The 17,642-nt window shown below is 37.5% G+C and overlaps 1 protein-coding gene across 11 annotated transcripts in view; it reads right to left on the reverse strand.

The window, feature by feature from the left end:
• The window catches only part of DOCK3 (dedicator of cytokinesis 3), a 289,619-nt gene that overhangs the window by 141,248 nt on the left and 130,729 nt on the right, over positions 1–17,642 (reverse strand). For 10 of the 11 annotated variants that reach the window (XM_025271944.3, XM_025271942.3, XM_025271937.3 and 7 more), the window contains 2 exons: positions 16,329–16,370; positions 15,322–15,476 (listed from right to left, as the gene is read on the reverse strand). In XM_025271944.3, the coding sequence (XP_025127729.2) occupies positions 15,322–15,476; positions 16,329–16,370 (197 nt within the window). Of the gene's footprint in view, positions 1–15,321; positions 15,477–16,328; positions 16,371–17,642 lie in introns of those variants that run through there. The other variant, XM_025271945.3, reaches the window with a different exon arrangement.

A 17,642-nucleotide genomic window follows, 5' to 3' on the forward strand; every position in this document is an offset into this window, starting at 1 on the left:
GAAGGGAAATTTCTTGTAAACAAAGAACTTTTTAAAGAAAATTGACCATTTCTTTTACTGTGTTTGTACAGATTCTGTAGTACACTGTTTTAACAATAACCCTGTGTACAAGACAGCAAAAGAGACACTGATGTATAGAACAGTCTTATGGACTCTGTGGAAGAGGGAGAGGGTGGGAAGATTTGGAAGAATGGCATTGAAACGTGCAATATCATGTATGAAACGAAAAAAAAAATAAAAATAAAAACTGTAAAAAAAAAAAAATTTTTCTCCAGCCTGATACTTAGACTCAGAACATAATTAAGAGATGGCACACAGGAGAACAATTTCTGGCCTTTTTCTCAGATGAAAAAAATATACATTTAACCAAAGATCAAAGTATATATCTAAAATGAAAGTTTCACCAGGTGTATCTCTAAGTATATTTTCACTGTATTATTTCAGAGCAAGATGTGATGCCTTGGCCATGTATATAAAAGCATGTTGAGTTAGCCTGGCCACTGAAATGAAATACATTTAGCTTCAAACTGTATTTGTATTCATTCTGTCTATATTTTTGGTTTGGGGTTAGAAAAATGTATTCTTGTAAGAGAAAACTTACAAGATGATAGAGTATAGTGTTTCACTTAAATATTCAGATATTGGCCTCAGCATCCATAGGGCACAGGATCCTGGCTTTCTTTGTATGAGAGAGAAAGCTAATTTTTAGTTTCTCTAGATATTTGTAATTTCCAGGGAAGATATGCATATTGACAATGAGAGCACAGTAGGAAAAGAAACTGAAATTGACTGTCACCAGAGCCAGGGTACTAGCTCCACTTATTCCTGCTGGGACTGACAGAAAATTCTTGAGGGAATGTTGGGTAGTGAGCTGGAGTCTATGTCCTAGACCCAGTTAAAACAGGTCAGACCATACCATGTGGCCTTGAGTGGACAGACTGATATGCAGGTCCTTCACTGGCTGCTGGAGCTCCTGCAGATAAGCTCTAGTTGTCCTGTAAGACATGACCTCTTTAGCAGAGAAAAGAAAAACTGCTTGATTTAATTAACAAAGTTCTCAGCCATCATTTCAAAAGAAAATTTCTCTCTCAGGTTACCTGCGATTTTCTCTCTTTTGGGTAGAAAACTTGCCTCTCAGGCAGAGCCCTCTATTTCAATTACAGAAGCAGCTGATTTTCAAGAAAAAGTACATTCTATGCAAGCGTGTTCTGAATGCTGAGCCAACTCCAGGAGAGTAAGAAATGAGCCTTTTTAGCTTGATTTGCACAGCATCCATGAAAAGATGGTTAACAAGTGCTTTCGCATGATAATCAAGAGAGGTTAAGTTTCTGAGGGCAACGTTGTATTCCCAAGGCCTAGAAGAAAAACCTGGCACACTGAAGACGCCTTAGGGAAAGCCAGTTGAGTTATAAAATCAATCATTAGCACCCAAAGGCTTCAAAGCACTCTTCTAAACTTGCAGAGGCAAGAGAATGAGGCATATTAAGAGGCACACCAGTAGAGAAAGTTAAACAATAATACTCCCCCTGTGAATAAAGAAACTCACATAAAAGAAAAGATAACTGTATCCATAAAAAAATCAAATAAGGATCAAAACACAAATTCTATTCTAAAAGAATACTCTTTACACTATTTGGCGAGGTAATTATTAAGTATATTAAGATAACAGTGAATCGTAACAAGTTTACAGAGAAATATTTTTTTCTTTTCTTTTTTAATAGAATAAAATTTTTTTAAACAAAGACAACGAGTTCCTTGTAAAAAGTGGGATCTATGATATTAGGGAAAGATATTAAGGATATTTAAAATCCTGGCCATTTACAGGCTTTGTCCTTTTCTTAAATCATTACCACTCAAAAGCAAGCAGATGTTTATTTTGGACTGCCAAGCCAGAAGGCTTGAAGAAGGGAGAAGTAGAAGTGAGAAATTTTTTTCATATTTTTTTCCTCATACAGAAAAATCAGTATTTCCTATAATTTTTATAACTATCTTTTCCTTAAGATTATTGCCAGCTACTTTAAAAAAGAATTACTACCAAAACATCAAGAATCTGTCAGTTCAAGGGCAATTTTGAAAAATTTTAGCCTTTTAAAAAATTTGTAATTATAATACATTATATGCATATAGACATACGTGGTTTTCCCCCACAAAGTCAAGTCATGCTATACTCACAATTGTAAATTTGCTGTTTTCACTGAACTCATTAACTTTCATATAAAGAACATGTTTATGTAGAAGTTTCCCTGATGGCTCAGGGGGTAAAGAATCCTCCTGTGATGTAGGAGACATAGGGGATACAGGTTCGACCCCTGGATTTGGGAAGATGCCCTGGAGGAGGGCATGGCAACTTGCCTAGAAATTCCATGGAGAGGGAGCCTGTCGGGCTACAGTCCAAAGGGTGGCACAGAGTCAGACACAACTGAGTGACTACACAGGCACGTATGCAGTCTCTGTTGTAGGCAGAACTCTACAAATGTCCCCTAAACTTCCCCTCTATAGAGGTTCTAACCTTTGGGATTATAAGTACGGTGACTTCTAATTCCATGATCAGCTTATCTTATACAACACAGCTGACCACAAAATAGGGAGATTTGTGGGTAAACCTGACCTAATCCCACGAGTCCTTTAAAGGCATGGCATCTTCTCCCACAGAAGAGGAAGTAAGAGATTTTCAGCACGGAAAAGACTCACTGCACTTTTGCTAACCTGAATATGGAGGGGTCTACAAAGCAAGAAAGGCTTGTGGCCTTTAGGGACTAATGGCAGTTCTCAGTCAATAGTTAGCAAGGAAACAAAACCTCAGTGCCATAACTGAAAGAAACTGAATCCTGCCAACAACAACCAATGAACTTGGAAGCAAATTTTCCACTACAGCTTTTACATTACAACACAGACACTATTTCAGCCTTGTAATATAGTGAACAAAGAACCCAGTAATGCCTTCTAACCTACAGAACTATGAACTAAAAAACTGGGAAATTTTGAAGTCAATTAAATTTGTTGTAATTCATTATGCAACAACAGAAAAATAATTCAGTCCCTCTCTCACTTCTTTTCACCTCAATCTTTTCAAAGGTAACAGTATTATTTATCTAGTCATCTCTCTTCTTATGAACATTTTGCTATTACAAAAGTAAGATTTTTACACATATAAACACAAGTTTATTTGTATCAGATTGGTCACAGTATAGGTACACAATTTAAAAAATGTGTTCTATGATACTAAAAGCACGAGCAACAGAATAAAAAACAGATATAGTGGGCTTCATCAAAATTAAAAAGTACTGTGCATCAACATTATCAAGAAAGTGAAAAAGGCAACCTACAGGAAGGGAGAAATATTGGCAAACTGTAGCTCTGATAGGCTTCCCTGGTGGTTCAGATGCTGAAGCATCTGCCTGCAATGCAGGAGACTCAGATTCGATCTCTGGGTCAGCAAGATTCCCTGGAGAAGGGAATGGCTACTCACTCCAGAATTCGTGCCTGGAGAAGCCCATGGTAGAGGAGCCTGGTGGGCTACAGGCCATGGGGTCACAAAGAGACAGATACGACTATATCTCTGATAAGGTTTTAGTATCTAGGAAATATAAAGAACATTTACAACTCAACAAAAAGACAAATAATCCAATTAAAAATGGGCAAAAGACTTGACTACACATTTCTCCAAGGAAGACATACACATGGTTAACAAACACATGAAAAGATGCTCATATCACTAGTCATCATGAAAATGCGTATCAAACCACAATGGGGGAAGACCCCAGAAAACAGCAAGCACTGATGAGCATGTGCATAAACTGGACATCGCATACACTGTTGGCAGGAATGTATAATGGTTCAGCTGCTGTGGAAAACAGTTTGGCAGTTCCTCAAAAGTTAAACATGGAATTACTATACAATGTAGCAACTCCACTCCTAGATATACACCTAAAAGAACAGACAACAGGCCCTCAAGTATAGGCATACAACATGTTCCTAGCAGCACTATTCACTGTAGCCAAAAGGTAGAAACAGCATAATTATCTTCTGACGAATGGATGGAAAAAGATATTGTGGCATATCCATATAATGAAATATTACTCAGCCGTATAAAGAAATGATATACTGATGCATGTTACAACATGAACAAATCTTAAAAACACAATGATAAGTGAAACAATCCAATGCAAGAGGTCACAAATTATAGGATTCTATTTATATGAAATATCTAGAATAGCTAAATTCAGGGAGATGAAACAAAGACTTGTAGCTGTCAGGGGGTGGAAGCAGGGGTGGGGTGGGGAGGAGAATGAGGAACAACAGTTTATCAGGTTCATAGCTTCCTTTTGGGGTGATGATAATATTCTGGATCTAGACAGAGGTGGCGGTTGAGCAACCTTGTGAATGTAGTAAATGCCACTAAACTGTTTACTTTAAAATGGTACTTTTATGTTATATGAATCCTACCTCAATTAAAAAATGTGTTCCATATATTTTTTAGTATTTATCTTTTTTCTTGATTACTCTTGCTACTAGTATGTCTTTTTTATGAAAGGAGTTGCCAGTCCAGGTTCGATGCACGATACTGGATGCTTGGGGCTGGTGCACTGGGACGACCCAGAGGGATGGAATGGGGAGGGAGGAGGGAGGAGGGTTCAGGATGGGGAACACATGTATACCTGTGGCGGATTCATTTTGATATTTGGCAAAACTAATACAGTTATGTAAAGTTTAAAAATAAAATAAAATTAAAAAAAAACAACAACAACAAAAAAAAAATAAAGTTTGCTTTTTCAGAGAATCAGTCTTTATTTTATTGATCCTCTCTATTGTTCATTTCTTTTTTATTTCAATTTTTACTGGAGTACGGTTGATTTAGGATGCATTAATTTCTGCTGTATGTTTATTTCTTTATGTTCTATTATTATATTATTATATTTTTCTTCTACTTTATCTTTTCTTTTCCTAGCACCCTAAACTGAAAATATGACTTATTTATTTGTATTCATTTGGGGACTATGGATTCACCAAAGATCTGGTTTCTTGACAACTGAAGTGTAAACATGGAGGAGATGCTCAGTAAAACTGAGGGGCACAGCAGCACATGGAAGCAACCTAAACGTCTAACAACAGATGAATGGATAAAGAAGGTGTGATGTGTATACACACATACACACACATAATGGAATATTATTTGACCATAAAAAGAATAAAATAATGCCATTTGTAGACACATTGAAGGACCCAGAGTTATATAAGTCAGACAGAAAAAGATAAATATCATATGATATCACTTTTTGGTGGAATCTAAAAAAAAAAAAGGATACTTTTTTCACAAAATAGATATAGACTCACATACATAGAAAACAAACTTAAGGTTACCAAAGAGGCAAGGGAGGGGAGAGATAAATTAGGATTTGGAGTTAACATATACATACTACTATATATAAAATAGATTAAAACAAGGAATAAAAAAAACTATAATGGAGAAGAGTCTGCAAAAGAATATATATAACTGAGTCACTTTCCTATATACCTGAACACTGTAAATCTACCATACCTTCAATAAAAAAGTTGAGGAGCACATGAAGGCATCCATTTGCTGACAAACTCTCAGGGAATATTGGACAGTTTTTGGAAGCAGCTAAAGGAACAGCTATACCATGGTTCTGCCATAAGGTTGCTCTGTCAATGGCAGTCTTTGATAGTACTTAAGGTCACATCTGACACTAAGTTTGATTAGGGAATCTGAGGATTTATTCTGTGAATACCTTTATTTTTAAATTTAATCTCTGTGCAATAGAGTTTTCAAAAGTCAAATTGTTTTAAAGTGTTTTTGTTGTTGGCGGTGGTAAACCCTTCTTTAATCAAGATACCATAAACCATCAGTGGACTTCATGTCTTTTCCCAACTTACACTGTATTTGTTAAGAATACAGTACTGTGGCCCAAACTGGACACTGTAAATTTACCATTACCATTGAATGAAGTGGTGGAGATGAGGACAAGTTCTATTTAATAACCTTGGCTTCTTCATCCTCTGATAATTGCCAAAGAGTACATTGGTCCCAAAGAGGAATCTCATGGGGGTGAAGGAAATACACAGCCTTATATTTGTATCTTCCTCATCAGTGATGAAAAATTATCAGCCATAATCTCTTGGAGTATATCTTCTCTCTTTTTTTTTTTCTTTTCTCTTTGTCTGTGATTCTCTAATTAGATGTTTATTACCTTCTCTCATTGTATTCTCCATGTCCCTTAATATGTCCTTCATATTTTTCATCTCCTTTCAGCATTCTGGATGGTTATCCTCATTTATTCAACAAACACTTATTGAGCACTTACCATGTGGCAAGCACTGTTCTAGGCACTTGAGTACCTTACTGAACAAAAGACATCTCTCTGCTCAGGAAAGACAAACTGAGGAAACAGACAATAAGTAATAAACACAACAAATGACTAAATCATGTAGAATGCAGAAGGTGATAAATGTCATTTAAAAAAAAAAAACAGGAGAGTAAAGCAATGTCTTCTGCTTTTTTTTTAATTTCAAAAAAAGATAATCTTATTTGCCTATAATGTGATAACTGATTAATTATCTTAGAAAATTCTGTTTCAGAGCATAAGTGAGTCAAATCCACATAATGTTCGTCATACTGGTTATACGATGACATAGAAAATACTACACATTTTAGTAAGTCTTGCATTTATATAAGGTGTAACACTTGCTAGGAAAATTCACCTCTCCCCACATTTCTCTTTTTCTAAATCACTTTTTTGAGGTATGATTGACAAATAAAAAGCTGTATATATTTAATATATACAAATGGATGAGTTTGGAGATAAATATATACCTGTGAACCCATCATCACAATGTAAACCATGAACATATTCTCCATAAGTTTATCATAAATATATCATCTCTGTAAGTTTCTTCCCATTCTATTTATTATTTTATATTTGTAGTGTGAGATAATACTTAACTACAGATATAAACTCTTAGCAAATTTTTAAGTGTGAAATACAGTATTGTTAACTGTATGTACCATGATGTATAGATCTCTAGAATTTATTCACCTTGTTTAACTGAAAATTTGTATCCCTTCACTAATACCTCTCATTTCCCTCTGTCTCCAGGCTCCAGAAACCACTATTTCACTCTCTCTTTCTTTGAATTTAACTATTTTAGAATCCTCATTAAGTGGTATCATGTAGTATTTGTCCTTCTATGTCTGGCTTATCTCATGAAGCACGATATCCTCCAAGTTCATCCATTTTGCTGCAAATGGCAGGATTCCTCTCTTTTTAAAGGGTAAACAATATTCCATTTTATGTAAATACTACATTTTACTTATCCATTCATTCACTGATAGACATTGAAGTTGCTTCCTTGTTTGGCTGATGTAAATATTGCTGCAATGAATACAGGAGTGTAGCTACCTCTCTGAGATGCTGATTGCAATTCCTTTGGATATACTCTCAAAAGTGGGATCGCTGGATCATATGAGAGATCTATTTTCTATTTTTTGAGGAATCATCATACTGTTTTACATAGTGACTGCATCAGTTTACATTATCAACAGTGTACAAGAGTTCTCTTTCTGTGTAGCCCAATGTTCATCGCAGCACTATTTATAATAGCCAGGACATGGAAGCAACCTAGATGTCCATCAGCAGATGAATGGATAAGAAAGCTATGGTACATATACACAATGGAGTATTACTCAGCCATTAAAAAGAATACATTTGAATCAGTTTTAATGAGGTGGATGAAACTGGAGCCCATTATACAGAGTGAAGTAAGCCAGAAAGAAAAACACCAATACAGTATACTAACGCATATATATGGAATTTAGAAAGATGGTAACAATAACCCTGTGTACGAGATAGCAAAAGAGACACTGATGTATAGAACAGTCTTATGGACTCTGTGGGAGAGGGAGAGGGTGGGAAGATTTGGGAGAATGGCATTGAAACATGTAAAATATCATGTATGAAACGAGTTGCCAGTCCAGGTTCAATGCATGATACTGGATGCTTGGGGCTGGTGCACTGGGATGACCCAGGGGGATGGAATGGGGAGGGAGGAAGGAGGAGGGTTCAGGATGGGGAACACATGTATACCTGTGGCGGATTCATTTTGATATTTGGCAAAACTAATACAATTATGTAAAGTTTAAAAATAAAATAAAATAAAAAAAAAAAGAGTTCTCTTTCTTCCACAGCCTCCCCAACTTTAATCTTTTAAAAAAATTAGATAAATTTGACACAGTACATTTTATAAACTTAAAGTATACAGTGTGTTACTTTGATACACATGTACTGTAATATTAATTTGATTGCCACTGAAGTATATTTATCATGTTACATATTTATAGTGCAGTATTACTGTCTTTCATTAATTATGTTTAATTCTCTATGGCTTACTTACTACTCAATACAAGTTCATACCTTTAAACACCATCAATCTTATCCCCGACCCCTGCTCCTCCATCTCCTGGTAACCATTATTTTACTCTTTGTTTTTTCACAGGTTTGACATTTTTAGATTCCACATATAAGTGATATAATACTTACTCTGTCTCATTTAACTTGCTTAGCATAATGTGCTCATTTCATCCATACTGTTGAAAATGCCATATTCTCCTTTCTTGTGGCTGAACAATATTCCATTGTGGATACAGAACACATCTTTTTATCCATTCACCTACTGATAGGCATTTGCATTGTTTCCATACCTTAACTGCTGTAAACAATGCAGTGATAACATGAGTATCCCAGGTGGCACTAGTGGAAAAGACTCTGCCTGCCAATGCAGAAGATGTAAGAGACACATAAGATCCCCTGGAGGAGGGCATGGCAACCCTTTTCCGTATTCTTGCCCTGGAGAATCCCATGGACAGAGAAGCCTGGCAGGCTACAGTCCATGGGATTGCAAAGAGTTGGATGTGATTGAGCACACACGAATGCACCACACTGTTTTAATTACTGTAGCTTTGTAATATGCTTTGAAACAAAGAAGTGTGATACCTTCAGTTTTGTTCAATTGTTTTTTCTCCTTCACTGGCACTTCTTCCCAATCTTAAAGAACTCTTACATTACCTGACAGCACACTGCATGTCAGGTGCATAAAGTGTTTTTCTTAATGACTGAAATATTCCCATGTTTTAGATAGCATTAGATAGCTTTCTTTCTGCACACAGGAGCTACTTCTATGAAAATTATTATCTTCATCTGTGACACCTTGCCTGCATCCAAGATGCCCCCACTACATGGCCTGTGGTTTGCATAGCTATCACTTCAAACTTAACATAGCCCAAACTGAACTCATCATTTCTTTCACTTGGCTGAATTCAACAATTATAGTACCACTCTATTTGTCTCCAAGGTAAAAAAAAAACCATTGAGTTATATGTTTTAAAAAGAGAAAGAAAAGAGATAAGAGGAATAACTAAGTTTGTTGCTGTACTTAGTTGACTATTCACTCAACGAGTAAGTATTGAGTACCTACCAAATACCAATATTCTCCTAGGTTCAAGGGATCTGCTTGTGAATAAGATTAACAAATTACTGTTCTCATATAAAATAGATAAATAACAGTGACCTACTATATAGCACAGGAACTACACTCAATACCTTATAATAATCTATAATGAAAAAGAATTTGAAAAAGAATATAAGTGTGCATGTATGGATGTATAGATATATACATGTGTGTTTCACTGAATCACTTTGCTGTACACATGAAACAAACAATGTTGTAAATTAATTATACTTTAATTTAAAAAATAAAGAAAAATTAAAAAAAAAAAACAACCCTCTGCTTTCATGGTGCTTACAACAGCCTAGAGACGAGACACAGACAATAAAAACAGTAAACAAACAAACAAAAAAGGTAAACAGATAAACTATTCAGTATACTAGATGATAATACATGCTTGGGTAAAATATAAAGCAAGGAAGGGATTGAGAATATGCATGTGTATATGGGAGATGATGTTCATGATGGTTTCAGTTCTAGATAGGGTAGCTGGGAAAAGCCTGAAAGGGTGACATTTGAGTAAAAACTTGAAGAAAGTCAGGATGTAAGTACCATGAGGCTATCCAGAAAAGAGCAGGTGCAAAGAAAGGCCCTAAGGCAGGAACATGTGTTGTGTTTTAGGGCACAGCAAGAAGGTCATTGTAAAGTAGAGTGATCAAGGCGCGGAATAATAGGAAATGAAACTATGTGTAGAGTGATCAAGGGGGAATGATAGGAAATTAAATTATAGAGGTGATGAGTCTGGGTCCAGATCTTATACAGCAAGATGCTCTTTCTTCTCTAATCTTACTATTAGTCCCCTAATCCTGAGGCCTTATCAACTCGTATTGGCAACAGCTTCCAACTCATCTCATTCATTTTCCAGTTTAACCTCTACATTGCCTCTGGGATAATCCCAAACCACCACATTCAACATGGCAGTTACCCACTCAAGGAATCCCAATGGTTGTCTAATGCTTCAAGTCTAAATTAGTCTACAGGGTTTTCAGGGCTATCTTTGACCTATTTTATCTTAAATCTAGCATTTATTTCCTAATTATTTACTGAGCTCTTTCTTTCTTAAAGAAACTATGAACAAAGAAGGGTAAAGAAACAGATTCAAGACCTGGAGTTTACTTTCAACATCAACTTTTTCTTAGCTCTAATACCCTCTTCCAATTTCCTGTATATATGCATTCATATTTTTATTATTTTTAACTCAAGCTTTTGCTGCTTCTTATGTTTAAGTAACTTCTCTTCTTGAACTTACAATAAAATCCAAAATCTTTCTATGGCCATAAGGCCCTGCATCATCTGGTCCCTGATTATCTTTTCTTATGATGTCCTTTCCTTTTCTCACTCACTGTATACCAGTGATGACTGCCTCTCAGTTCTCTGAATGTACGAAGTTCTTCGCTGCATCTAAACCTTCTTCTGCCTAGATCACATTATCCACTCTTTTTTTCTTTACTCAAACATTAAGCCTTAGTTTGGATGCCATAAGAGCTTCCTTCCCCGCACTCCAATATACATGAGGTTTCACAGCACCATGCATGCTTTTCCTTTATAGCATTTATGACAATTTTTAAACTTTGTACTTATTCATGTGACCATGTGTTCAACAGTCTCTCTACTAGAAAGAGTTAGTCTCTCTACTAGTTCATAAGCTCCAGGAAGACAAGCAGATTTCTCTTGCCCATCCCAGTGTACCTAGCATCTAAAACAATACTCAGCAGATGCTTAATAAATATCAGTTGAACAAATGAGTTAATACCTTATCTGGATACTGGCTACTCTTTTTCAACTACTTTAATTTTCTCCAAGAATTCTTGAGGTATTCTCAGTCTCTCAAAGACCCATTTCTTCCCTGACTTCTTTTCCTTTTAAAAAAAATAGTTCTTCAAATGTTGAATTCAAAACCCTGGTGACAACTGACCTAGCTCACCATGAAAGAAAAAGCCATCTTTCCCAGTATATCTTTGAAAAGCTGGCTGTATTTCTTTCCCAAACCATACAATTTAATCATAAATATAAATCAGTCTAAAATATAATTAATTAGAAAAAATATATAAACCAACCAGGATTTGGATAGGACTTCTCATTTTTTTTCAGCTTGAGAAGTTCTATAAAAACTTCTTTCTCTCTTAATAGGTTCTATTTTTTTGTTTGTTTTCCCCTGGCTTCTTGTTGTGCTTAAAGTCTTACCACATGTCAATAAGACATCTGCCCATCTTACTTTTCCACTCAGCTTGTTTGGTACTTAAAATTGGGAATAACATGTTTTACATCTTTTAGGAATTCTGTAATGCCTTGTTCAGACCTGTTTAGCAGCAGGGACATTTCTTTTTCTTCATCTAAATCCTCAGCTGGTATTGCTGCTGCTGCTGCTGCTGCTGCTAAGTCGCTTCAGTCGTGTCCGACTCTGTGCGACCCCATAGATGGCAGCCCATCAGGCTCCCAGGGTCCACAAACAAGTAAGCCTCAGTAAATGCTTGCTAAACTGTTCAATTACATGAAAATTTCTTGGATTCACAGGAGATTTATTGGTACTTATTTGATAGATGGACTTATTCATTCATTCATTCAATAACTATTTAACACTCCAATATTCAAAGTTCTGTGCTTGGCACTAGGGAGAAAATCGAACAAAAGACATACAAGGAAGCTCCCATTCCAGTGGAGGAAATCTATATGCATGTGTATAATTACAACATAATATCTAGAAACGGGAGAAAGTTAGGTGCAGGATGACATCATGTGCACAAGGAAGCCCCACGACTGATTCTAGTCATAAATAGAATGAGGGAGGTTTCATAAAGTTGAGTTGTAAACAAAGAACAGGAGCTTACCAAGCCAACAAAGGTAGAGAGGTATGAAACAGCAAGGCATGTTTAGAAAAAGCCAAATAAGTCATCAGGAGACAAGGTGAGAGAAATAGGCAGAATGACATTATGCTGAGTCTTTTATGCCATGCTAAGTAACAAGGGTTTTTAAGGCTAAGTGGGAGCTGACATGAACAGTTTTTATTTTTAAAAAAGAAGTATGGCAGTGGTGTGGAGGATAACTTAAGAAAGGAAGACAGATTCAAGGAGTCTATGTTGGGGAGAAACGTGAAGGATCTGGGGTGACAGCAAGGATAAAGCGAGGGCAGTTATTTGATTGGCATTAGGAGACAGATGTTAAGAGGATACAGTGATTAATTGAGAAGGGACAGAGAGGAGATAGAGATGGAGGAGCCTAAGAGGCTCCCTAAGTTTCTGACATGGATCTCTGAGCAAATGCCTTTCGCTTGATTTAAGGAGAAAGTAGATATGTGAGGAAAAGAAAATGAATGCAGTTTAGGAATGATGATGGATGTCTGAAGGACACCCAAGGGCATATGTCTGGTAAGAAAAAAGAAATGAGGACGTGAAACTCAGGGGAGAGGTCTTAATTACAGATTTAGATTTCAAGGCTAAATATTTATGATTCTGGAATGATGAACTGGAATGAAAAATAGAGCTACCAAGGCCCTGCCAGCTGCTGCTTCTGACCTACAGCAGACTATCCAATACTCATCAGTCAACATGTATCAAAATGCATGATGTGGACTGGCAATCTATCATTCACTTTAGCCCCTCCAGATTTGCCTGTGAAATCAGCAATGAGACTCAGAGGAGAGGAATAACGGGTCTTTAGTTTAGCTAATATCTCCCGTACTCTTTGGCACAGAGGGGAGAGTGTTCTGGCACTACTGAACACTAGCACCATGCGACTGGAGACGAGACTCGAAATATCTGAGTGGAAAAACAGTCACTCAAGGAGTTATCTTGAGGAGAAAAAAACAAATCAATTGCTCTGTACCAATTCTTGGTACGTCTGATGTAATATATCTCCCTAATCTCTTGCAACTTCTGACAACTGCTCCGAGAAAAGTAACATGCAATCAATTTGACAACTAATCATAATGAAACCAGAATTATCTGATAATACCAGCTCAATGACCTAAAAATTTTAAGACCTTACACACTACACAAATCCTAATAGAAAGAAGAGTGTTTACTGATTAAACCTAGGTCTAAAATCTACTTAATAGTTCACTCTTAAAACTAAAAAAGTGTATATTTTCAACTAAGAATATTACAGTTTTATTACATGAATCTCAAGGTGGTATAGTTCTCTAATATATAGGGATTTTAAATGACCTAATAATGTCCAGAAACTGTGAAACATTTTTAAATATTTCTTCTTTTAAAATGTTCTGTTGTTTCTTGAGACTATTATAAACAATAATTCCAAAGATAAAACAACTGCATGGATTGATGATTTTATGTGAATTACAAACCAGAGCAATGGGGTGTCTCGACTGGGTTTGAGTCTTCTCTGTACAGTAAATCCAATTAAAAAAAAAAGTACTAGGCACAGGCACTGTGCGTGGTGCTAGGGTCATGGAGAGAGAAGACATAGTCCCTGGCACTCAAAGATGACAAATACTGTGCTCTGGTTTTCAAACTGTCACCTCTGGACTTTCAGTGGTTTCACAGGGTACCCACTAGATAGGGGCATGGACATTGTCAAGATTCCTATTACTTTCCCTTTCAACAATTGAGTAGTTCTATTTTATCTGTTTCATTTATTGGACTTCCTTATAGAAATTAGCTTGAAGAAAGGATTCTTCCATACACAAATATAAATAATACAGTTTACAAACCTCTGGTGTAGTGGAAAAATAAGGGCAGTCAGAATCTACTGGGACACATGCTGGGAGCCACTGGTGACAAGGCTCCACATGCTCTCATCAGTGAGTGTATCATTTTACTCCCATGTCAAAGTGAAGCACAGGGCTTTGGAAGGAGGCAGGCAGGGCAGGATAGTCAAGATTAGAGGTACCATGGAACATACAAATTAACTGCTTTATCTGTACTCTGTTATAACTTCCATTTTAAACTTTCTCAAATGTATAGCATGCAATTGGAAAAGTAAAACAGATGTTTTCAAATTTTAAGTAAAACAACAACAACCACCCATAAAGTAGTCTTATCACAGAAAGTTTCCAACCAATATAGAAGTATCCCAAGATTTATTTTCTCTCTGTTCTACCTAGAATATAACCACAAAGAAAAGCCAGGGCTTCCCACAAAGGTCTTCTGACCCCATCAGAGCCTTGCTGAACTGCAGAGGAAGAGAAGCCTAGTATCGCCTTGATTTCTCCCTACCTTTCAAGGGGAAAAGCACTGCCACAGTGGCTCATGCTTAAGGGCCTCACTGCTCTGTCAAGACACATGGTCTATTGCATGTCAGCCTCTTTATGTGGCTTCTCCTCCAACCCAAGGCAAAAAGGAATGATGGAGTCAGTATAACTTTTCCTTTTGTCCAGAAGATGTTCTTCCTCTTACAGGGCCAGGCTGAAAATGAGGGCTGGGACTACCCTCAGACAGAACAACGTTAGCCTATTTCCTTGGGAACCCTCTCTCACACAAGCAGCATAGAGTCCAAGGCTTCCTGCATTCAAGAGCAGGGTCTCTTTGCTGAATTTGCTTTGTTCTATGTTTCTCCTTTGTGTTTTCTCTGGCACTGAATAGACAGATGCATCCTCTTCTTTCCCTGAGCTGGTGGTGGCCAAGACTGAGGGGGAAATAGGCACAGGATACAAAAGAGGTCCCTTGTGACTTTAGGGAAAACTGGGATGTGAAGGAAAACCCTCAGCCAAATAAGAGTAAGTTATTTCATCTTGTTTTTCCTCCTCTGTGCATCTATCTTCTCTGAAGTCTAGAGATGCCCATGATCCAGGACATACCATTTGAATACAGTCTCAACCTCGCGAGAGCTTCTAGCAACTTTTACCTGATCTGCTTGCCTTCCCTCATATCATACAAGGAAAAGAAGACATCAGTGTCTTCCCCAATGGTGTTGTAGGTGAGGCTCTTCAGGCTGAGGAAGAAGTGATGTGGAACTGGTATCCGACAGCTTTCCCCATGGCGTGGGCGCGCAGTATCCACCTGACAAGGAGGGCAAAAGACAGTGACTTCTATTTTATTGTATTGACCCTAAATGAAATGACTAACTCTCCTCATGTTGCTGAAGGGGATCATGTAAGAGAAAGAGAGATGAGAGGTGTTGCCTCTGCTACTAACAGGTGTTGCGTTAATACGCTTGGTTTGAGGCAGGCAAATACACAACTGGGAAAAGTAAACAGAGTAAAGGAGACATGGGAACAGTAATTCCAGTTGATGAGTGAACTCAAAATCTCCACCAGGCCACATACATCTAAATTCTCCAGAGAACCATTTTCAAAGTCACTTCTTGGAGATGCTGTCACGATCCTGACGTACTTGGTTTACACTGTTAGATAGCAATTGTTACTGTTCTAAATACCGTTTTTATTTTCTCAGACTGATTCATTTTAGTGTCTCTGTCTATTTCACTTCAATTGTGCTTGTGTAAATTTGCACAGAGGAGTGGAGACTAGCCAAGTTTGCTAGGAGATCAGAGTTCCTTCAGTTCAGTTCAGTCGCTCAGTCGTGTCCGACTCTTCACGACCCCATGAATCCCAGCACGCCAGGCCTCCCTGTCCATCACCAACTCCCAGAGTTCACTCAGACTCACGTCCATGAGTTGGTGATGCCATCCAGCCATCTCATCCTCTGTCGTCCCCTTCTCCTCCTGCCCCCAATCCCTCCCAGAATCAGAGTCTTTTCCAATGAGTCAGCTCTTCGCACAGGTCACAATAAAGCAGTCAGTGGTTAAAAAAAAAAAAGAAGTCAACAATTTCCTGGTGCATACCTATTTTATAACTGCTTAAAAGAAAGAATTCAGGGAAAAGACTGGGAGGCCTGTCTTAAGTTGCTTACCTGAGATGTGCTTTGCTGTACACTCTGCCGGCTAGATAAATGCTATGGAAAGAAAGAAAAAGATCAACTGGGAAAGAAACTAACTTCTGTTGCCATTTTAATTTTTTAATTGAAGAATAATTGCTTTACAGAATTTTGTTGTTTTCTGTCAAACATCAACAAGAATAAGCCATAGGTACACCCATGTCCCCTCCCTCCCATCTACCTCCCCATCCCACCCTTCTAGATTGTCATGAGCCCCTGTTTGAGTTCCCTGAGTCATATAGCAACTAACTTTTTAAAGCACCAAGTTTAAAAATAAAATAAAATTTAAAAAAAAAAAAAAAGAGAAATTGACCTTTAAAAAAATAAATAAATAAAGCACCTTCTATATGCTAGGCATTCTGATGCATATTTTACATATATGATCTCATTTAATTATAATAACCTTGTTAGACAAATGTTGTTTGTATTTGACAGAGGCAACTAAGGCTTAGTATAAGGAAGTGAGATGCTGAAGATTCCACACAGCAGGAAGGTGGCAAGTCTAGATTCAAACCCAGGCCTTTCTAGCTTAGAGTATCAGCCAAGTCACAAGACGGTGCTTGATACTGGAGTTTTGCTTTACCACTGTCCTCTCCACACACTGTACCACATCCTGCACTGTGTGACACAGCTTCCTTGGGCTCTCCACTGGAGGAGGCAGAGCCTTTAACCCCAAGTGGCTCCTTTCCAAACATCTCTTTATGCTGCTCCTTTGCAGCTGGCTAAAGTCAGCAGAAGCGGATTCCAATCCCAGCTACAGGCACTTGCTTGTGAAACTTCAGACAAATTGCTTATGCTCTCCAAGGGACGTTCCCCTCGACTATAAAAATGAAATAAAAGCTTTCACTGTCCTCCTCACAAGGTTACTGTGAGGTTCAAATGACATAATGGGAAGCAGCATGACACAGCAGTTAGGGACCTAAGTGCAAGAGTCAGAACTCCTGGTTAAATCCTGACTCACACTTTCCTCATCTGTAAAGTGAGGATGACATTCTGTGCTGAACCTCACAGGGTCTTGTGCAGATTAACCCAGCACAGTACACACTGTAAATGGCTGATCACTGTTATGGTCATTAGTATTCTTCTTATTATTGGTAGTGTTCTTTAAAATTAGTTATTATAGAAAAGTCTGTCACATTCAGAAGTAAACCCTGAATGCCAGGAAGAATGGTAAGTTCGCCATTCTTCAGGTCCCTGGTCTTGGCAGACTCAGCAATGAGAGTTTCTATCCTGCTTCCTTCTGGCCCCCAGAGGCAGTGAGATAGCACTGCTTAGGTGGACTCTTTCATA

This window comes from Bubalus bubalis, chromosome 21 (genome assembly GCF_019923935.1).
Source record: "Bubalus bubalis isolate 160015118507 breed Murrah chromosome 21, NDDB_SH_1, whole genome shotgun sequence".
Classification (NCBI taxonomy): domain Eukaryota; kingdom Metazoa; phylum Chordata; class Mammalia; order Artiodactyla; family Bovidae; genus Bubalus; species Bubalus bubalis.